The sequence below is a fragment of the Thamnophis sirtalis genome, unplaced genomic scaffold (assembly GCF_051295495.1).
Source record: "Thamnophis sirtalis isolate CommonGarterSnake01/CBP01778 unplaced genomic scaffold, rThaSir2_p1.2 scaffold_3, whole genome shotgun sequence".
Taxonomy (NCBI): Eukaryota; Metazoa; Chordata; class Lepidosauria; order Squamata; family Natricidae; genus Thamnophis; species Thamnophis sirtalis.
The window spans coordinates 127,742,863-127,766,449 of record NW_028261383.1 but is presented as its reverse complement, the minus strand read 5'-3'; the positions used below and the strand labels follow the sequence as shown (position 1 = coordinate 127,766,449).

Below are 23,587 nucleotides of genomic sequence, written 5' to 3'. Positions count from 1 at the left end.
TTCGAAAACCAAAATCGAAACATAAAGAGGTTAAAAAAAAAACAACCTGGGTCTTTTGTATCTAAAAGAATAGACTGTAGTGGCCAAAATTCTGATTCTATACAGCATATGAGAATGAACATTGTTCTCAAAGCTGTATCGCATCACAAGAACTGAGATTACAAATGCCTGTCTTATTTTAAATTAAACTTCAGTCTTCAGGATCTTGAAAATGCAGGTTGCAAATCCCCTTAAGACACATTGCCTTGTCCTCAAATAATAAATACATTTCAAGACAACTGAATGTGCATATTCCTGTGATAAGGAAGAGGATGCTATTAAAACAAGAGGGAGGCAAACTAAATTGACCCTGGGCCAGCTTATACTGAAGATGATTTTATTGTTAAGATCCACACTGCCAATGTTGGCCTCTTCCTTCTCAAATCTATTGCAATCTGAGGACTACCAAGGATAATAACTTAGGACAGCAACATGCATTAATTTAGGACAGCAACCTGCGACGTAGTTCCTGACTGGAGGTGACAGGTAGTGAGCAGGTAAAATTTTCACAGACGTAAGCAGTAGCTTTTCCATCTTTCTTTTCCAGAGAGGAGAGGAAACCAAGCTGATGGTAGAGGAATCCTGTTGTATCCCCATCAGCAAGAATCAGCACCTAAAACAAATTTATGACAAATAAGATCAGGGGCTAAGTCCATGGTTATAATACAATTTGCTCCTCCCCCAAGCACTATGGATTTGATTTAAGAGAAAGAAAACCTTATAAAACCTTAAAAATTTTCTGATGTTTCATATCCCCAAACGCATGGAGCACTTGTTGCTTTTCTGAACCATCATGCCACCCAAAATAAGGTTGGCCCTGGCCCTGATCCTGCTGGTCTTCCGACAAATGCTCAAAACCTAGTTGTTTCTCTACTACTCTTTTTCCTGGCACCTCTGTAATAACACATCTCTCGCTGTACTCTTCATACCATCAGTTAACTCTTCAGATTAAGAAACTATATAGCACTACTAAAGCAATCTTTCTCCATAATAAAGTAACAGAATAAAAAGTCATTTAATATAGCAATATATTATCCAATGATGTTTCTTTCATATTTATTCTAAAGTAAATCCAGTTTAATTGGGGGGGGGGGGGGAGCTGATCTGCAACTTCACTTAGAAGCTTCCTTTTGCAACTTCTAATAATACCCTATTCATGGCATTTGCTGCTGCTTCCTGCTCAGCAAAAAATATGGTTTTTCTTCACTGTTTCTTTTAATTGCAACCTTTACCTATGTCGTAATTAAAAAGGAAAGTACGTTGGTAATTTAAGTCCATCACTCCCTGCAGAAAACAACAATTGACATGGAGGCACTTAATTAGTATGGATGTGTAGATGCTCAAAAGAAAGATATTAATGATAGAAACTACAAGGAGAAAGCTTCTAATCAAAGACTTAGCACTTCTAAAAAGGCTCAGTAATATTTTAGTTGCATGTATTGTGACTGAATTTTACATTGAAAAATATACCACAAATACATTCCCCCCCAAAAGTTAGAAGGAAACCATAAAAAATAATGTATGCAATTGGTTGGCAACAACATACAATAGCCCTTCCCAAAGCCATAGTATTTTTCAACTAAATAGCTTGTGATAGGATTGTTTGGGAGATAGGAATCTGCCTCACTATACATTTCAACTAGATCCAGATCCTTTCCAGTCATAAGATTCAAATAAAGCACAAAGAGTTTTTACAACAATCAGCAATTTCTTCCTCTGTTTTGTTTTCATTGCAAGAGAACATGCACTGAAAGTAATACAATGGTCCTGATCAGCATTCTGGACAGACTGAGGTAAAGCATAACAACTTGATTTTAGTAAAGGACAATTTACGTTAGCTGCCTCCCACTTCAGGTACTCCGGAATTCTAATGTTGTCCAACTGAATTGATAAATTTGACCTCTATAACAAAACTGGAGTGTTAGTAGGTTGTGACTCAAATTAACAAACTATAAATAAGAGCCTCTGAAACAATCAGGGAGCCCAGCTGTCTCTATAAGTCCATATATTATTCTGGTTCAATACTGATTAAGGAGATATATCACTATGACTTATTCAACACAGTTCTCTTCTCACAATTCCTGACAGTTGTGATCAGAGATTCTGATCTGTGTGGCAGTTTGGTGAAGGAGGTTTGTGTTTCTGCTCCTATTTCCCTGCCGCCCTCTCCACTTTTAATCCATCTGTGCCACAACTAATCTGTAATCAACATAACCATACTGTTGCCACCCCCACTAGCCCAGCAGTCTTCAAAAACATCACTCTAATTGAATTCAAACTGCATTAATCACTTTTACAGCATGCCAACTTCCTGTATGTAGGATCTGAAGTTTGAACTAGTGGTCTATCCCCGTGCTTCTGCCCTGAATATCGAATTGCTGCAACATTATATGGGGAGTTGAATATTAAGCTAAAGATAAAATGAAATGAAGATAAGTATTATACTTATGGGACTCTTCTATTCAAAGCTGGCATAAGCAACAGAGTAAGTTCATAGGAATGTTGGCCTGGCCAAAAGACCTCTTCCACACTAAGTCATCCCCACTGGAAAGTTCCTTCCTTCCCTTCGGTAATGAAAGAAGTGAGCTGTACATGACAAGCATGGTTTCCAGTCAGAGGAATCAACTATATAATGTGTTAGGCCTTTCTCATTAATGTTAACATTGATGGGTAGATTGGTGGGATTTGGGAAATTGTTTGCAAAGCTAGGAGGACTCTATTGCAAATTAGAAAAGAAGTAAAACATCAGGAATACTTGTGTGGCTTTTCTCAGCCCAGTCGCTGGAATATCTAGCATTTCCCACAAGAGTATTCACATTTCAAAAAGGCACTTGTTTCTAATCATTCTGCTTTTATTTTGGAAAACCCATCAGCAAAGGCAAGAGTATCAATAATAATTAATGAAGATGGTTTTCAGCCAATTAGATACCACTTATGTCCCCATATAGCTGCAGTGTCTATTAATCCTGGTTTTCTCTACTGTGTTAGTAAAGACAAGTCACTCTCTTCTACCTTGCTCATCCCTTCAAGAAACAAATAGAAACCAATCTTGATGCATTTGGCTATTCTGACATTTAAATTCAGAGCCTGGTTTTCTGTTTTCAAAGACAGAAAAGACCTCTCACTTCTACATAAATTCAATTTCTTTCCTAGTTAATCTGTGAAAATGAAACTGTGCAAAGGGAACAAAACTTGACAAATTCAACAAACTATTAAAGCCCAGAATATGTTTTTTTTATTTGGAACAAGTCAGAAATGACAGCCTCTTAATAACTAAACAGCTCTACTATGTAAACATATCCAGCACATTTTCCGATTTTAATTCTATTGATGTGAGGTGAGAATTGTGAATGTCACCTTCAAATTTACTTCATACAGATATATTCTTCCCTGAATATTATTCATTCCTATAGTCGAATCATTTTTGTAAGTGTCAGAAAATAAGTTTCCTATCCTGATTTGGTTTATCTTCAGAAGATATGACACAGAACAATTGATTCTTTATTCTGAACTTGACAAGATAAGATTCTGCAGAAAATGTGAATTTTGTTTCTCACCAGCAGTCTTTGGGGTAGAAGGATGCCAGCTCAACTTTATCCAAACACACTTGCAAGTATTTTATTGATCCATATAGGGGCAACCAGGGAAGTCATCCCTACAAGAGGGTCAAAGCATCCTCCATTAGATAAGTGGCCCTATCCTCATCATTTTGGAAAACTGCTCCTTTATACTTCAGGAATCCGCGTTGCAAATTGACCCTTTTTTCTGCTGATGTGAAAAACAAAGCCAAAAGTTCTTTATTCCCTTGATAAGAAAATTCTAGTTAATAGCACAGTGTCTGAGTTCCAGAGCCTCTGTACTAATTTAATATCTGATCTTATGTTTTGGCTTACTTCCAGACAAAACAAGGCAGCTCTTGGGAAGCCTATCTCCTCCTGCTTGTCGCCCATTGTGCTTGGCTTTTTAATGGCTTTTTTCCTAAGTATGCTGCCTACGTTCCCAGCCTGCTCAAACCTGCACCCTTCTCCACAGGGACATTTAAATTGTAATTTCTCTATGTTTTCCTCTTTCCACTCATTTTGTTGATTTAATTTTACATGCACTGTAATTGAACTATACCCAACTGCTTCTCTAAATGCTATTTCTGTTAGGCTGAACTTCACTTTAGGTGTGTTAGGCTCCACTCTGACAAGGGCCTCCTTTTCTCCATTTTCTGTTATTCAACATACCTATGAAAAACACTTCTCATCTTTCCCACCAAGTTCAAACTGGGGCTTCTGGAATGTTTTCTTGGCCAGTTCAAAACTGCAGCAATTCCTGCTACAGTGTCATTAGGCCATCCTTAATCATGCCTGAGAATTGAATGACTGCAGAACTAATTAATTTTTACAATACAGAAATTATTATTAGCTCTCCTAGGTCCTGGAAGCTAATGGAAAGAGCACTGGCATGAAACTCGTCAAGAATGACTATCATTTACCTTGATTCAAGGTCTAAAACAAAACTATCCTTGTTAAAACAAAAATACTGGAAAATATACCCAGCATCTTTGTTATTAAAGGGCTTCCCTCTTACATTGTCTAGCATATAAACAGAAGAAGGAACAGGAAGGATTACCAGTGATCAACAATTTTTATTTTATTTAAGCGTATTGGCCATCCACCTGCAATAGGCAATATACAAAGGCAGAGAAAACCTATTGGATCACAAAAGCAAATGTAAATACTTCTTAATCCAGCCTTTTTCAACAAGATTCATTCTGCATATTTTGGCTTCAACTATATGAATTGAAACTCAACCACAAGTTGAAAACCAAGACTACTGCATTGTGTGTGAGAGTGCATGCGTGTGCACTCTCATACACATATCCACACATATTTTTTTAAAAAAATAATGCAACTAACTTAGAAAATAAACTCAGCAAACTAAAAAAAATAATGCAACTATTAAACTCAGAAATGTGTTTCTCACATCAACTATCTTGGAAAGAAGTGATAAGTAATCTCTGACACACTAACAAGGTCGCTTAGTTACAGGAAAGGAAGAGAAAGCAGCAAACACACACATATCATTCCAAATAAAAGCACAGCTAAGGTATTTATTACCTATTATTACCTATTTTAATAAGGACATCTTCACCACTCTGTCTCAAATATATCCACATGTATTCTATTTACACCCAGTATCTACTGTACATGTAAGTTGCTGTACTTTTTGAATACTGTGAGATTTTTTAAAAAATCACAACCATATGTATCCATTCAGCAACATCAATTTTTTTCTTGATTCTGTGCTAGGTAGAATGCAGTGTATTACCAATTCTCCTCTTCCTCAGTGAGATGTCCCAAATATTCCCTTCATGAGCTTAGCTGTTTTTGTCTTTTCTCTGTAAAATTCCTAGCCCTGATTCTTTGTTTACTTATTTTTTCCCCCAGTCTAAGGGGTCAACCCCTGACCCTACCTATGTCACCTCTACCTTTCAGGGAAGATAAATTGCCACAATTTCCCTTCCAAAAACTCCAAATCTACTGATATTGTCCACCTATTTTACCATGAAATACTAAGAATCTTCCTACGGGCCATGTTCTTTGCCAAGAAATCAACTTAATACATTCAGGGTTCCTTCAGGATAGACAGAAGCCCTTCTCCCTACCAACATGTGATGTATTTTGTTTCTTACTTTTTCCCCCTGGCATTCTTTTATGTTGGCCTTATCTTGAATTCTGGGAGTGATTAATTACCAATTCATGTCCAATCTGAAATTCATTAATTTGGTGTTGGGTTTTTTTACAGCCTCCCTGAGGTCTTCTTGGTCAGGCAGGATAAAGGAAAAAAACAGAAGATTAGCACTTAGTGGACAGTAGCGATAATGAAATCCTTTACAATTATCCTTTAGCTATTAATAGGGCAGGGAATAATAAACCAGAAAGTTAACTCTCCATTCCCAAATCATGACTGTCTACCCATATTGCTCTCTGATTCTCCTCCAGAACAGAGTGATATGCCACCTTCCTTTTTGCCTTGGGAAGGTACAGTAGTTTATAAGAGAAGAGATGTGTCATGCTTAAATTAGAACAACTTTGGGTTTTTCTCTTTGCGGGCAAACAACAAAGATAGCTAACCTTTATCCAAACTATTCAGACTGTTCAACATTTTTTCTCTCCTTCACTATTGCTTTCTCTCACTGATATTTTCTTTATTTGGCCTCATTGGTCTCATCTACTGATTTACTGTTAATTCATCCAAGTACCTTTGTTTTGACCAATTCTATTCTTGAGCGTCCAGAGGACCATTATGTCAGAATACTGTGATTTTTTTTAATGGATTCTGTATTATTTTGCATTTCTGAAAATCACCAGTCAATATCAACTTTAATTCTGAAACATTTTCTCCAGAAAATATTCACTCATCCTCCTTCTCCACATTAAAATTAGCTATAGCCTTGGTCAGCACTTTTGGCGATTCCATGAAGGAATTACAGTAAATTAAATCTTGGCATCCTGAAAACTTAGTCACTGATTCTTCAACTACAAATCAGGGCCTACTTGTCCAGGGTGGTGGTGGTGGGGGGAGAGAAAACCGAAAAGGACTAACAGTCCCGCGTTTGTGGTCCCAGTTTGCAGTGAAAAAAGACTAACTAACAAATCTCCTCAACTAACTCTTGAGGAGATTTGTACCTCAGTACAAACAGTAACTGTCCTCCAAACTTAGAGTCTTTTGCCATCGAGTTGAAATGCTACCTAACCATTCTTAAGCGGGCAGAAAACAATGCCAAGATTGATTTGTTGCCCTGGTGTTGATCCCAATCCTGCTTCTATTCACCTCAGTCATCTGATTTCTTTCCAGGGTACTGAGTGACAAACCTTAAGTGGTTTTATACACCTTGAGGCTTGGAAACAAGGGGGAAACTGCTATTTTATCTATAGCTGAGGACTATTTAAGCTTATCTTACTTATGGCCTGGGAATGAGATGAAAACAACATTGTGGATACATAGCATGAAAAAAGAAGATGCCAAAGTACATTTGTACTGTAGATAGATGCAAGTTAAAACATGCCCAGCATCTATATCCGAAGTAAAGGTGGTTTCTTGTGTCACTATTTTCTTTCCGCTTCAAGGGTATCTTGACTATACTGTATTCTTCCAGGATAAATTAATTACTGAGCATCAAATTCATTACATTCACCCCAGCAGATTTAGCTACCAATACTTTGCTGCTATGGCCTAAAGAGAGATTTCAAGTGAAACAATAGTACATTCTTTTAAAATCCTGTTATTTGGCTTGCCTGAGCAGCAATCTCATCTATAGAATAAAATGAGTTCAAATTATTTCATCACCTACAGGGAGGAGGATCAATGAATAAAAAAGACAAGCTACAAAGAAAATTAAGAGCTGCCTTTTGCAAAAGGCCATGGAACAATTTAGGAGGATAATTCTTCTCAGGCTAGTTAGCAAATACCACCGTCTCTATCCATATCATCTACATTCCGAACCTCAGGCTAAGAGTTCCTTTTGATTTTTCCACAGACTTAACACTTCTAGTTTTGCTTAGCTAGAATATGTGCAGCCCATAGTACAGATAAGCTTCAACAGATCCTATGCACCAAAGCACAAATTCTTATTTTGTTCCCATTCCCTCAGCTCTGACAATATTTAGCATTGTCTTTTTTTTGTTATATTTACACCATCTTCATTTTTAATTTTAATTTGAGGATATTAGAACACTGTTAGGCGGGCCTGCTATATATGCTGTTACTATACCTGGTAATGTAATCTAGTCTTTTATCTTTCTAAAGTGTAATATATGAAAGCTTGATGAGCAGTGAAATCCATATTTATGGTCTCATCTGGTGAAGACCATGGTGAACAGAATATTGTGATTTGGAATATAAAAGGAATAAATGGTAAAGATCATGAATTAATAAATGAAATACAATAGATATCTGTTGTGTCTATGAAACCAAGAGAAAGGGGAAGGAGAGAATAGTTCTGAATGCAAGTAGTCTTATTTTATGTCCTGAAGTAGATGAACACATGCCACAAAGTAAAAATATAAGTTTAATTATGTATAAAAGGACTAATATCTAAGTTTGAAATGTGTATCATCTCAGTGTAATGAATACATATGAAAATAAAAAATCCTAGACTGGGGACACATGGATGATAAACTCTGGTTATGGAGTGATTAAAAAAACAAGAATGAATGTGGGGGGAAATGCAACATTTCGAATAAATCTGAGGAAAAAGACATTATGTTATATGACATAAATGGATGGATGAGAATGAGATGAAACAGTATACCAAAAGTTATTATCCATTCACAAGTGCAACTAAAAAAAATGAGAATGTTAGGTATCTACTCATAAAAACTGTTTTGTTTCATGGGTTAAGCTTAACACTACCCCAAAAAAAAGGATTTAAAAAGATGATTGCATTGATTGTTTATGACAAAAAATGGAGAGAAACAGTGAAAGATACAAGGATAATTGGAGATTCTGAATGTAGGACAATCATTTTTAGTGGTGTCGAAAAAGGATCATAGGAAAAAACTGTCATGGAATAAAAAAGACAGAAATAATCTACAATGGATGTAGAATGATTCCAAGAAAAGAAAGTACAAGCCATTTATGAGAAAGTATTAAAAGATAATAGTCTCATACCAAAATGAATGAAAAGTAGACAGGAGGAAAGATAATATTGAATCTGCTTGGAAGTAGTTACTTGAAGTTATATTGCAAAATATAACAGAAATACATCAGATTATGCAAATGATAAATGTGAAAAAGACAGTAGAATGAAAAAGAGTATATGAGAAAAATGCAAATTAAAGTGTGATTGTTACAAAAAGAAGAGATTTATTTAATATTGTATTAAAGGAAAGGATAGGTGAAATAATGTAATCAAACAGAAGAAGGAACAATAAAAAGAATCAGAGTAAATGCAGAGCAATTTTGATTGAAATATTTTTTAAATGCTATGAAAGTGGATGAAGAAGAGTGGATCATGAGCTTCCAAGAAAATAAAACAGAATTAGAAATTATGAAACTAACTAGGATAAAACCTAAATGAAGGAATGCTAAAGGAGCATTTTAGAAATTTATGAGAATGATGTTGATATGTCAAAAAACAAAACTGAAATCAATGCTATAAATGGGAGTGTGCCAGAAGAACTGAATGAAAGAAAACTCAAGATGCTGATTTAAACTATGGAAGACTGTATTTGTAGAATGATTGTACATTAATTCCCACATCATCTGGCAAATTATTTAATGGTGGTGCTTATGAAGGTATCTGACAGAATTCTAACTGAAAAAGTGTAAGAAAGGCCAACGATAAGAAGTATAATTCTGCTATTTGAGTTTATGCCAAACAGAGTATGTGCAGATTATATTTTTGTTTTTCAGCAGATCGCTGAGATACATGTGAGAAAGTTCATTCCATGTTTGTTGACACAGAAAAAAACATATGACATAGTAAACAGGTTTGAATTACAGAAAGTTTTATGTGAAAGGCAAAAATTACACTAAAGTGAAACATACTGAAGGATTACCAAATGATTCAAAACCAACAACGAGCTAAGAACCATATGCCACCTTGGTTATTTAATATACCTATTTATGAAAGCATAAGGAATACTTGCAGTGATATTGTATGTTTTCATATAGATTTTATGTCATGATGTTGTGTGGATGGCTAAGAACCCAGACAATTTACAAATAAATAAATAAATATTTATATACAAACACATACACACACACACACACACATACCGCCTCACAGTGCTTTACAGCCCTCTCTAAGTAGTTTATAGAGTCAGCATATTGCCCCCAACAATTTGGGTCCTCATTTTACCGAACTCTGAAGGATGGAAGGCTGAGTCAATCTTGAGCCTAGTGAGATTCAACCTGTTAAATTGCAGGCAGCCGACAGGCAGCAGAAGTAGCCTGCAGTACTGCACCCTAACCACTGTGCCACCATGCCTCATAGTAATTGGGCTTCAAAGGGAAAATGAGATAAATAGCACACACTAGTAAAAACTAGTAGTTAGTCTGCCATTAGTTTGACAAGCAAAACCACCTGTGTCTGAGAGTATATTTCTGCCTACTTTGTTTATATAGAATTGAGAGTGGACTAAGACATATAAAAGTAGACGATTTACAATGGAAAGGGATTACATAAGAAATATATATGGTAACACAGAAAAAAATTAGGAAAGAATGAGAAGTAAATAGACCAAATTGAAAAGTGAGTGGCCATTATGAAAATATACTGAGGTGACTTAGTCCTCCAGAGAATGAAAGAAATTGCAAACAAATCTAGGAAGAATCCATGGACTGAAAGGAAGGAGGGAAGCAAAAAAAACCATAGCAGAATAAGAGTTGATGAGACCGTGAAAACAATGTTTAAAGTTTAAAGAACAAAATTAGTATGTATGCACTGGTATATGGAAAGGTATGGATACAGTGAATTTAGCCCAAACCAGGAAAAAAAATCTAAATGTAGCTTTTCTTGCATGCACATATGGAGTCAGAAAAAGCAACTGGCAAAACAGCTATACATATGTGCCTAAGCAAAGATTTGGCTGCTTTTACAGTTCAAGTACCTCTTTCAAAGGATTTGAACAGCCACGGCTTATTGTGAACATATTCCCTGTATAACCTTGCTTTTAATGTTACAGAAGTTAATTGGGCAATTCAGTACAGATTCCAATAACAATGCTCACCAACCTGTGAAATTCCCTACTGCTAAAAGAAGGAACTGATCCTATCTTTTTGGTATCTTTTGGTAAGCCCATGGCCAGAGATTTCTTGTTAGCAAAGCTGCAGCTCCTCCTCTGAATTACCAGCAGGTGGTGGCAACTTGTCACAAATGCATGCATGAAGCTGACTGGTGGCATTGTGAGTCTTTAAAAGCTGAAGGCGTTCACATATCATTCTCTCAAGGGACAGAACATCTCCTCTCTTTATTCATGGATAAATAGAGAAAAAGTTATAGCCAACTACCTAACCCCATGAGGCAATTGAATTAAACTGTGAGAATAGAATTTAATTTCCAGGCTGTTTGATTTGATCACGCTCCCTACTCCCTGGTTCATCTGGGAGCTTCTCCCAGAACATATAAAGGCTGCACAGAACAAAAAGCTGATACAGCTCTTGAGAAAAGAGTAGGTTATTAATACTGACACAGGCAGACATGGCTTCCCATCGCTAATGTGGTGTTTTCAACACATGAAAAATGGGTCACTGGCTTTAAGTCCCTCTCAAAGAACGTATGATTAAACATGGGAAAAGATGAAGAAAAAAGAGAGACGGGCAATGAAAAGCACAATGAAGACAAGCTCTTCCAGGAGCAAGTTCAGAAGATGTCAGATAGTCACTTCTTCCTCCAATAGATGCTTGTAGAGCAAACATTCACTGAAAGATCATCTACTGTAGCAAATCTCTTTGGTGGCACTGGGCAGTTCTTGAGGAATTCTTACATGTCTTACTCTCTGCACACCTGCTCTCTTTTTCTCCTCCTTCTCCAACCTGCTATTTTTCATACACATACATACTCACACATTGCTCTTCATGTATAAATATGCGTGGGTGTATGCTTATTTCCCTTCATCTTCTCAATACCTTTTGAGATGGGATAGTTGATACAGAGCAGCTCAAGCCAAGTCCTTCAAAAAGAACTGATTTAACCTGTTTATAATAGTCTACCTGCTATGTAGCAAGTACTGCTACTTTATAAGGTTCTTCCTTTCTTACTGCCCCCTGTTGCATTCTGAAAATACAATGAAGCAAGTGTCCAAAAAGGAGTCAAAGTACGTGTTCATATAAGGGTTATCAGAGTATGTCCTAATGGAAATTAGAAATTGGAGACCCTGGTGCATGTGATTGAATATGTTTACACTACACTATTCCGGCCTTCCTCACTTGTGCTTTTTTGAAATAAAAAGGGCACCGTCTTTGAGAAATGTGCATTAAGAGACGGATTAGTACATTACAGATAAGTTTACAAATTTGTACAGCTTGCTTCAAGACTCCTAGCCTACTCTTAAGCCAGATGCACATAGCTACTACTATCCTCTCTTATCTGTCTCCCCGTTTTATTCAATGATATATATTCTCCAAAAAACCAAGTGTTAATCAGTAGACTGGATGTATCACAGCAAATGTAACAACCATTATTAAAAGCTGCTTTCAGACAGCTCCTTCATTTCCAACAGAATAGCAACCCCTCCCAAGCAAAAAAATCCTTTTTCGCCCATTGCCCAGATTCTCTGGCAGTTATCGCATTCACTTTTACGTTGAAATCTTCTTAAATAATTATTTTAAATAAGGTAAAAGCACATGTCTGGGTCAGGCAAGCCGGGTCCCATCCTTGTTATTGATTTGAACTCAAATAAAGCTCCTTTTGCACAGGCCAATTAACATATATCCACAGCAGCTATAGTGCCTAGCTCAACCCCACCCCAAACTGATTTTTTTCAACTATTTCCTTACGTTAAATATTTTGGCTTGTTGGAGTAGAAATATTTTCAGGCTAAATTTAAGACAGAACATATACCTAAACACTGCTAAATGTTAGTAACAAAAAGACAGGTATGACAAACTGCACATGAATTTAGGTAAAATCAAAGCATATATGGGATTAAGGACTTAAAGATTTAATGTAATTAAATCCATTTAAATTCCAACATTAATTTAGTATCTCTCCATAAAAACTAAATAAATGGCACATTCAACTTTTTCCCTGCTGTTACCCAACCCTTTCATTGCTAAGAAAACCGTACATTTCCATACAGAATTTCTGTCAATTTCATGAACAGTTACATGGGCAGTCCAAAGATGGAGCTGGGCCAAGTATATCATATTAATTATATTTTCTCATGAAGAAAACATAATGAAAACCCTACGTAAAGACTTACATGGCCCAAAAGGAGAGGCAGATAAAAGCAACTTATGCTTTGCCATTTCTAGATACACAGTCTCTACCAACTTAGATTCTGCAGCCTTTATGTAAAAGAAACAAGGATAAGATACATGCTAAAAGGAGATTATGGGACCTGAAATACATCCCATAAAGTGTGAAAAACTATAAGGGGAAAAGGGAGAGGGCCAAAGAGAAATCCTTGAATGATTTGGTTCTTGAAGAACACCCTTTGATGGTCTTGAATTTATGAAAGTAATTTACTCCCCAGCCCAGATGTTGCAAAGCCAGACTACCTTAAAAAAAGGAATAAGACAAAAGCCAATTTCTAGTTTATGGCTCTTACCCTATTAGGTGTGTAAGTAGAATAGTAACAGTGCAGTAGCTCTTGGGTATCTTCTCCTTTTAGATCACCACAAATGACAACCTGTTCAAAGTATAAAGTAATACATTTTTTAGTCCTTTCTCTTTTTTTGAATATATTTTTATTATTTTTACATTTAAAACAATGCAGTATCGCGAAGTCGAAGTGACCATACATTCACATTATATACAGCTAGTGTCAATCATTAACTATTAGTCTACTTAATACATTGTCTATCCTTCTGTCCAATCACAATATATACAGTTTGTACCAGTCTTGTCACCTTGTCTTATACCAATCATAAAATCTGTTCCAGACTTCAAAATATTCTGATTCCCCTTTATTTTTAAGTTCAAGAGTGAGCCTATCTGCTTCCCCACAGGCCAACACTTTTCTGATTATATCTAGCTCTGATGGTGTATTTTCTTTTTTCCAATATTGTACATAAGTTATGAGTGCCGCAGTTAGTACATGTATAATTAGATAAAGTGTATCTTTCTTAAACCCCTTCGGTATTATACCTAGGAGAAAAATTTCTGGTTTAAACAAGATTTGGTCTCCCACCATTTGTTCTAACCATGATTAAATCATTTTCCAACATTTTTTTGCCTCATTGCATGTCCACCACATATGATAAAAAGTGCCTGGTGTTTTTTTTACACTTCCAACATTTTGAGGGCAGATTTTTAAAGATTTTGGAGAGCCGTGTTTGGGGGAGATGCCATCTGTAGAACATCTTATAAAGATTTTCTTTATATGCCGTAGCCATTGTTAGTTTTTGATTAAGTATCCAAAGTTTTTCCCACTTAAGCCAATTCCACATTATAACCGAAATGTTTCACCCAGGCAACCATAGTTTCTTTGACATGTTCCTCCTCATTCTACTTGTACCCCTTGTGATGCCAATTCTAATCTAGTTTTGATCTCCCCGTCTGTTCAATAATCTTTATATGTAACTGTATTTTCCATATTAATTAAATTTGGGTGTATGTATGCTTCCGGAATCCTTCGGGATTGGGCGGCATATAAATGTGGTTAATTAAATTAAATTAAATTAATTAAATTTAATTAAATTCCATTGTAGATAGCCAAATGGGTGTTTTGGTATAGTGGTCGTGTTTAATTTTGTTCCATATTAATAACAGGGACTGTCTGATGTAGTGTCTATTGAAATATTTGTGTGCAGATCCTTTTTCATACCAAAGGAAGGCATGCCATCCTACTTGGAGGTCATGACCTTCCAATTTGAGTACTCTTTTATTTCTCAACGTTATCCATTCTTTTAACCATGTTAGAGTGGCCGCAGTATAATATAGTTCCCAATCTGGTACGCCAAATCCTCCTTTTTCCTTAGTGTCTTGCATAGTTTTGAGTTTTATTCTTGATTTCTTCCCTGCCAAATAAATTTTGAAACCAATTGATTCAAATCCTTAAAAAAACCTTTTTCTAATTTAATGGGAATATTCTGAAATAGGAAAAGAAATTTTGGTAATACATTCATTTTATGACTGCAATCCTACCCATCAGGGACAATTGTAGTTTTTTCCACCTTTCTTTCTTAGTTTTATTGATCAAATTAGTATAGTTATCTTCTTTGATGGACACACACCTCGCAGATAAATGTACACCTAGATATTTGACTTTTTTGACAGTTTGGATACCCAATTTCTTCGTTAACTCCTCTTTCGATTTGGATGTCATATTTTTAACCAGCATTTTAGTCTTTGCACATTTATCTTTAAACCCGCTACTTTCCCATACTCTGTCAATTCCTCAATAAGTTTCATACCAGACTTTATAGGATCCTTTAATATGAAAACTAGATCGTCCGCAAAAGCCTGTAACTTAAATTGTTCCTTTTTGATTTTCTAGTCCCTTTATCTGTTTCTCTTTATGTACATTCCTAGCTAGAACTTCTAAGGTTAATATAAACAGCGGTGGGGATAGAGGGCAACCTTGTCTTGTACCTTTCTGAATTGCTATACTTTGCGTTAATTCACCATTAATTATTACTTTGGGTTTTTGATATATTGCTCTAATCGTGTTTATAAATTTATCCCCAAATTCCATGTGTTCCAATTGTTGATTCAAAAATTCCCAGTTCACATTATCAAATGCCTTTTGGGCATCGAGAAAAATAGTGCAACCTGTTTTTCATTATGCACTTCATAATATTCGAGAATGTTCAGCATAATTCTCATATTGTTTTTAATTTGTCTTCTGGGAGGAATCCATTTTGATCTGTGCGGATGAACGATGTAAGGAATTTTTTCAACCGTTCTGCTATTATCAGAGCAAAAATTTTGTAGTCTGCATTTAGCAGTGAGATTGGTCTATAATTTTGTATAAACATCTGGTCTATGTCCATCTTAGGTAATAATACGACATTAGCCTCCATCCATGATAACGGTGTCTTCGCCTCTTTCAACACAGCATTATAAATTTGCAACAGCGTTGGAACAAGCATATCCTGGAATTCTTTATATATTTCTGCTGGCAGTCCATCCGGCCCTGCAGCTTTATTATTCTTTTGTCTTTGTATGGCCTCAATTATCTCTTATGTTTTAATTTCTTCATTGAGCATATCTTTTATTTCCTCTGGTATCTTTGGCAGATCTGACTTTTCCAGATATTGTAGTATTCCTTCCTTTGTATAGTCTCGGTTTTCTCTATATAATTGTTCATAGAACTCTTGGGTAATCCTTTTCTTTTCCTCTAGTTGATAGCAGATCTCGCCTTTTTCATCTGGTAATTTATTGATCCAATTCTCTTGTTTCTGCTTCCTCAGCCTATAGGATAGCAACTGCCCCGGTTTATTTGCATTCTCAAATAAATTTTGTTTTGCTTTTTTTATAGACTGTGCCAATTTTGCTTTTTCAAATATGGCCAATTCATGTTTAATCAATTCCATACTTCCTTTTATACTTCTATTTTGTGGTTTCTTTTGAAGTTCACTCTCTACATTTCTATATCTTTCTTTCAACTCTCTTATTTTTTGATTCTCAATTTTTTTCTTCCTAGCTGTAGCTGATATTGTGACCCCTCTTATAAATGCCTTAGTTGTATCCGATATGTTTTGTACGGATGTGTTTCCTGGCCAGTTTTCTTTGAAGAAAAATCTCAATTCCTGATTCTTTTAATTTATTCCCGATCCTTTAGGATTGTTCTATTGAATAACCAATGATAACTGCCCTTTTGTTTTTTCCATATAATCCTCATGGGATTGTAGTCGGCCCATAAATTGGGTTCTATGTCTATCTCCTTCACTTCCTAAATTAACTCCATCGACATCCAGACCATATCTATCCTTCACCAGGATTCATGTCTATTCGAGTAGAAGGTATATTGCTTTCCCTCTGGACATCTTTCTCATCATACATCATAGATACTTAATTCTTCGGCCATTTGGAAGAATGACCTGGGCAAAATTCTCCTAGCTCCTTTTCTCTTCTTTTCACTTTTATAGTCCCATTTCTGGTCAACTATAGCATTGAAATCACCCATTAAACAGACATTTTCATTTCCCATCTCTCGAATAATGCTATGTTGTCTATAATAAAAAATTTCCTGACCTTCATTAGGTGCATATATTACAACCAGTGACACCTTTTTTTGGTTTAACATTATTTTTACAATTAATATTCTCTCTTCCTCATCATGATAAATTAGTTTAGTCTGGATTGTGTCTTTAACATATAATGCTATTCCTCTTTTCTTTTGATCAGCTAATGCCATGTTAAGTTTACCCAATCTATGATATTCCAAGATCTGGATCTGTCACTTAGTTATATGGACCTCTTGCATTGCAATTATATTGTAATTCAAATGTTTTAGTTTATTAAAGGTTGTTTTCCTTTTCTGGGGTAAGTTTAAACCATTGATATTCAATGATAGAATCTTGATTTCTCCTGACATGATTCTATGTGTATTTAGGTCATGTGCTTCTTGTTGCCTTTATCTCTCTCACTTCTTTTGGTTCTTCCCCTTTTTTGTCTAAAACAACTTATTTCTCCTTTCTTGTCTCCACTAGTTTCTTTTCTTTTCTCTTCTTATCTGTGCCCTGAGTCCTTGCATCCTTGCTCCCAACTGTTCTCCTTCATCTTCCTCATCCTCCTGCCCAACAAGATTATTGTAGAAATCTTCCGCTTGTTCCACCATGTCTATTCTGAATCTTCTATCTCTCCAAGTTACCAGTATGCCCTCCGGCATCAGCCATCTGAAGTTAATTTCGTATTTATTCAGCACAGATGTTAAAAATTGATAGGGCCTTCTTAGTTCTCTGATTCTCCTCGGTACCTGTTTTAGGACTGTTAGTTGTTGTTGATTGTGTATTATCTGATCGTCTCTTGTTCTATTCAGCACCTCGTAGCGTATTGATTTTTTAACGAATTTTACATTTTTTTTTAAATATACTTTTTTATTTTCCATTTTCATAACATACAATCATATGTATACTATTACATAGCCAGTATCCTATTGTATTAAGTGGTAATTACATCAGTTCCTCTTGTCATCAATGCCCAAAAAGATAAAAACCCATTATTAGCTCTTCTGCTCTCCATACGCCTCTTTCTTCTACCTCTCTCCTACCTCCTTTCTTCTCTCCATCATCCTTTCCTACTCTACTTCCCCTTCCTTTCTCCTTCTCCTCTCTCTACATTCCACTCCTCCTTATCCTCCTCATCTTCCCCCCTTACCCTCTCTCCTATCCCTCTCTTCCCATCTTTCTTCTCTCTTCTGTTTCCCACTCTTCCTCTCATTGATGTATTTCCGCTTCTGAGCAAACTCTAATCTATGTTGATGTTATTTATGCTTCCATATCAATCTACTTAACATATCTTAGTTTTAAAGAAAAAATAAGAAAAGACAGTATACATGTGCAATCATGTTACATTAAAATCTAACACCCCTCGTCAAGCCTAATATACATCCCTCCCTCCCACCCCCCACTGTAGTTTTGTGCCAGGAGCAGGCAAACTGCCAGCACTTTTTGGAGCCGGGGGGGGGGGGACCTTTTGGATAGGGTTTTGCTTAGAAGCCATTCCAAGTTTTAATCTTCTTCAGCCAATTAATAAGTCTCTGCTGGCCGATTGTGCCGCTGTTACTGTTTAATTTAATATTAAATCACTCCTTTCCTTTGAAGTTTTAAACTCCGTAGAGATTCAAAGCTCGAACAGTGTTATGAAGCTGCTCGGCGCCATTTTGAATGTCTCTTTAGCAAGTAAGATATCAGAAGGAATTCTTGTAAAAAATGAAGCTAAGGATTAATACAAACAATTAAAAGTTCACATGTACAGGGTCTGCTCGTCTTGGATTCAGTAAATCAAATTTTGTTCTGAGGATTTGAGGTTTTTGCTTTGTGCTGCTAATCGCAGCAGGAATTCCTGGCACGGAGACAATTCTGCCGTCAGCTGGCCTCCCCCCCCTCCCAGAGACGATCTGTGAGAGTTAGTTGGCACGTTGCCTGGCACAATTAGGCTCACCTTATCTTCTTGGCCCGAAGAAAAGGTAAACAAGCTGTCAGATGGCTGATGGATTGCTCATCCGACAGATAAACGTGACCAGGATTCTGGAGCTGTAACGACCAGCTCCCACCAGCAAGCCCCCTCAAACCGGAAGTTTACATTTTTGAGTCCTTTCTAAAGAGTAGCTCAGTAAGAAAATTGTCCAGTAGAGACTTACTGATCAAATATAACAGACTTAGGCTTAGGAGAAATATTTCCTCTCCCTGGATGCATTGAACAGAACATTCTCAATGCATAACATAAGAGTGCTAGATTGAATTCACTGACATTTTCAACGGATAGAACCAAATTCATGAGTTTCTTTTATTGGGAACAGTCATATTAGATGTAGTATTTTTCCGGCTGCTCTTTCTTTTTAGTCTCCCACCAAAACTTAGAAATTAGAAATATTTTTTTAGCTCTTCTTATGGCTTATGAGATTTCTTTTCGGGTTTAACTCACTTTTTAAATTAAGGTTATTCAAAATGTACCACAAATCCTTGAGTTCAAAAGAGAAATAGAAGTTAAGCTTTACCAAAAAAAATGACCTTGGCTTTTAGACTGACAGTGATAAAAGAGAACACCATACAAATTGTCACAATTCATAACCATAAAGAAAGAGAGAAAAGTAAACAAGTTAAAAAAATGGTATCAATCACCAAACAGTAACAGTAACTCTAAAGAAACTAAACTGCAATAACAAACTATTTACTATTTACTGAAGTTATTCTAACACAATTGAAACGAACATGAAATCATGTGTAGATTAGCCTTGTTTCACACTGTACCAGTTAATGAAGGCTCAGAGAAGGAGTCAAGACAACCAGTGTGGAGGTTGTCCAAGGACAGAGAGATCTCACTATTGGTAAGGAAAATACAGAGCAGACTCAAGAAATAAAAGGGCAGAACTTTAATAATTCTACTTGTGAAAATCTCAAATCTTCCCTCTATCCCCAATTTACAACCATTCATTTAATAATGGCTCGAAGCTATGACAGCCTCAGAAAAAGTATCTTACAACTTATCCTTGACATTATGATCATCACACTATCTCTGCAGCCACGTGATTGGGTGCCTGTCAGCCAGCTGGCATTTATAATGGTTGCAGCACCTTGTGCTCACATGATTGTGATTGGTGTCATTCTCAGATGGCTTCCACCAAGGAAAATCAATTGGAAAACATTTACTTAACAACTGTGTGAATCATTCAACAATTGTGGGGTTCATTTAATGATGACAATAAAAATGGTCATAAAATTAGGTCAGGTTACATGATGACTTGCTTAACAACCACATCCTTTCACAACTAAAATCCTGGTGTCACTTGTGATTATAAGCTGAGGACTATCTGAGTTTTGATATCCCAGACATTTCTTACACAATGCTATTACTTCTCTCTCTTTAAATTAGCCTTCTGCTTTTTGGTGCCATTCAGATTTGTTTTATCACAACTCCTAGACTCAATAGTTAATAACCACAGGGAATAGAGGAGTTATCTATCAGCTCCCAGGAAACTATTAGATTGGGGAACATTGCTCTAAATGCTGCATATTAAATATTACCCTGTCCAGCACAATACCTGTTTGAGTGTCAGATAAAATGCAGCAGTGGCTCGAGCCATCTCAGGGAGGACAACAGGAATCTTCACAAGTCTCTCTGAGAAGACAGTTAGGATCTGCCCAGCTTTCTTCACCCATTCTTCACAGTCAGTATAGCTCGCTGCCCGGAGCAGATTAGAAACTGCAACAGAGTTGGGGCTGGGTTCTGCACCATCTTGATCTATAACAAAGGTCAGTAAATGAACTATTTTTTGAACCAAAAAGAATGTACACACTTTTTAATGAAAGGATTATTTTTGTAATGCTCTGATATCTTCTGGACTGTAAAGCAGAAATGGGAAATGGGGGCGCAACGGGGAACCAATTAACATTGTGTCATCACAATACAAGGACAGTCCCTTTTTGAATGGACATTGTGACAAATACAAAGGAAGTGCAGCTTGCATTCCACTTTCATGGCATGTTTTCTCAGTTTCTTTCTCAACTGTTAAATTCTTCAATGTTTCATTAAGAGATGCAATTTCTTGACTTCCTGGGCGGGACCTTGCTGATGGTAGCAGCTTAACAGAGCTGCTCCCGAGTTCCTGGTCACGTTATCTGTCTAGACATCTGACAGGTACCTTATCCTTCAGGCAAGAAGGGAAGGAGAGAGATCCAGCTGGCAAAGTGCCTTTTTGATCTTTGCAGCTTTTATGTCTGCGAAGAGAGGGGGGCCAGCCGAGGCTGAATCATCTCCGTGCTGGAATCTACAGCTGTTTTTTACAGCCCAAAGTAAGATCCTCCCACTTAGAACAACATTTGAACTATTTGATTTTAGTACAAGCAGAGCCCGTATCTGAGAACTTCATTTGCTTATTTAAATCCTAGCTTCATTTTTTACAAGATCTTCCTTCGTTAATTTGGTTATCTAAAAAAGCCTTTAAAATGGCGACTGTGAATTCTCTGTAACAACGCTCACCTTCTTAATCTTCTTGCAAAGAATAGCTATAAAACTTCAAAGGAAGGGAGTGATTCATCATTCTGCCTTATAGCCGGCCAGCAGATGTTTATTAATTAGTTTCACTTCTACAAGATTCTACAAGACTTTTTTTTATCAACTTTGCTAACATATATTTCTAATATAGAGAAGTCTAAAATGGCGTTGAATATGCTGAGCTGTTTCGTTACAATGCTTTTTTTCTGAAACCTTCTGAAAAGTCCTACGGAGCTAATAAAGGGGTGATTTAATACCTCTTTTCGTAGCTGCATAGCGGGCCAGTAGAGTTTGATTAATTGCTTGAAGATAAGACTTGGAATGGCCTCAAAACTAAATCCTGGTCTGAAACCCCCTCCTAGAAGTACATCCCCAATACCTGGCACAAAGTCGCAGCCTCCACCCTCTATGCCCCCTATTGGAGATTTGCTAACGAAAGAACTTTTTTTGGAAACTTTTAGAGATTTTAAAGAGGAGATAAAAGAGGAGATAAAAGAACTTAAGGCGGACTTGTATGATAAAATTGATAATAGGGTTGCTAAAATGAAAGATGATATGCAGGGACTTGTAACTGTACTGACAGAACATGTTTCTGGAATTGAAGATAGTCTAGAGGATCTTAACGAAGCTAATACCAATTTAACATCCAAAACTGAGGTGGTGCAACAAAAAGTTGAAAACGCTGAAAAACAAATTATTATGATACAGTACAGGCAGATGGAGCTGGCATTAAGAGTAAGGGGGTTGCATGAGGATAAACAGGAGAACTTGAAACAGATTCTTTCAGAAGCTTTTGATTGTCTGGTGGGAAGACCAGGGTCTAACTTTGACTGGCAGATCGATAAAGCTTATCGCGTTAATTCTTGGGTGGCAAAACAGAAGCAACTCCCCCGAGACGTAGTTATATATTTCACTACAAGAGAGCTCAGAAACATGATATTACAAGAGTCCTATAACACTAGGCTCCAAATTGGGGGCCAGGATTTGACTGTTTTGAAAGAAATACCACCTCAAATGCTAAGAGCCAGGAGAGACTATGCTTTTTTAGTGGAAGAATTCAGAAACCATCAGATACAGTACAGATGGGACGCACCATTTGGTATTATATTTACATTTGACAGGCAAAGATATCGTCTCAACTCCGTATGGAAAGCTCGAGATTTCTATCACAATATTTTGAAGTTGGGACACCCCGCACCATCTGGATCCGGAGAAAGACCACAAGAAGGACAAGACAGACAGCAAACCATACAACTACCAGACAAGATGTACCATCTCCCCTCCCTAGAAGGGCAAGGTGATATGGAACAAAGACCTAGCCGTATGACTACCAGACAAATGGAAAACAAGCTAAAAGGCAACAATCTCAACAATCACCGGCCATCAATCAAGGAGTTACAGCAACAAGCTCAGAAGCCATGGGAGGAGCTAGGCCAAAGGTTAAACAGGCCATGCAGGAGGCTCTAAAAAAGCTTCAGGTAACCAAAGATGACAACTAAGATTCTAACATGGAATGTCAATCGATTGAATTCTCCACAGAAGAGAAAGAAAATATTTCACTATCTTAAACAGTTTAAGAATGATATAATTTGTTTGCAAGAAACTCATATCAAATCAACTGATCCAAAATATTTGATTAACCCAAAACTTGGTCAACATTTTGTAGCTTCTGCTATGGAAAAGAAGAATGGTATAGTTGTATACTTAAGAAAAGTCATCAAAGCTGAATTAATTGAAGCAGATCCCTTTGGAAGATATATCGTGTTAGATCTAATCTTAGAAGGGAAAAAGACATTACTTTTGGGGATTTATGCTCCTAATCAACAGCAAGATGGATTCTATAGAAATCTTCATGCTAAATTAGTACAGTGGGACTATAGTCTTGTATACTATTGGGTGATTGGAATGGTGTGATAGACACTAAAAGGGATAAGAAGACTTCTTGCCCAAATACTAAGATACGAGCAAAGCTACCCAAACCTTTTTTTGACATGATGGACGACTTTGAATTGAGAGATATTTGGCGAGAAAGAAATGCAGAGGAATATGATTTCACCTTCTTTTCTGATAGACATCAATCCCTTTCAAGGATTGACTTTATACTAATCACTAATGATTTGCTTTCTAGGGTGAAGAAGACAAAGATTGCGGCTAGGGTCCTTTCAGATCATAACCCAATTTGGATGGAATTGGGAAGGGCAGTGCAGGCGAGAAGGTCTTGGAGATTGA

At 36.6% G+C, this 23,587-nt stretch overlaps 1 protein-coding gene across 2 annotated transcripts in view; it reads right to left on the bottom strand.

The window, feature by feature from the left end:
- Positions 1 to 359: 359 nt before the first annotated feature.
- The window catches only part of SPATA20 (spermatogenesis associated 20), a 51,303-nt gene continuing 28,075 nt past the window's right edge, over positions 360 to 23,587 (bottom strand). For both annotated transcript variants that reach the window (XM_087710020.1, XM_087710021.1), the window contains 3 exons: positions 20,406 to 20,605; positions 13,305 to 13,385; positions 360 to 652 (listed from right to left, as the gene is read on the bottom strand). In XM_087710020.1, coding sequence (XP_087566146.1) covers positions 482 to 652; positions 13,305 to 13,385; positions 20,406 to 20,605 — 452 coding nt within the window. In that variant the 3' untranslated portion in view covers positions 360 to 481. The remainder of the gene's footprint in view (positions 653 to 13,304; positions 13,386 to 20,405; positions 20,606 to 23,587) is intronic.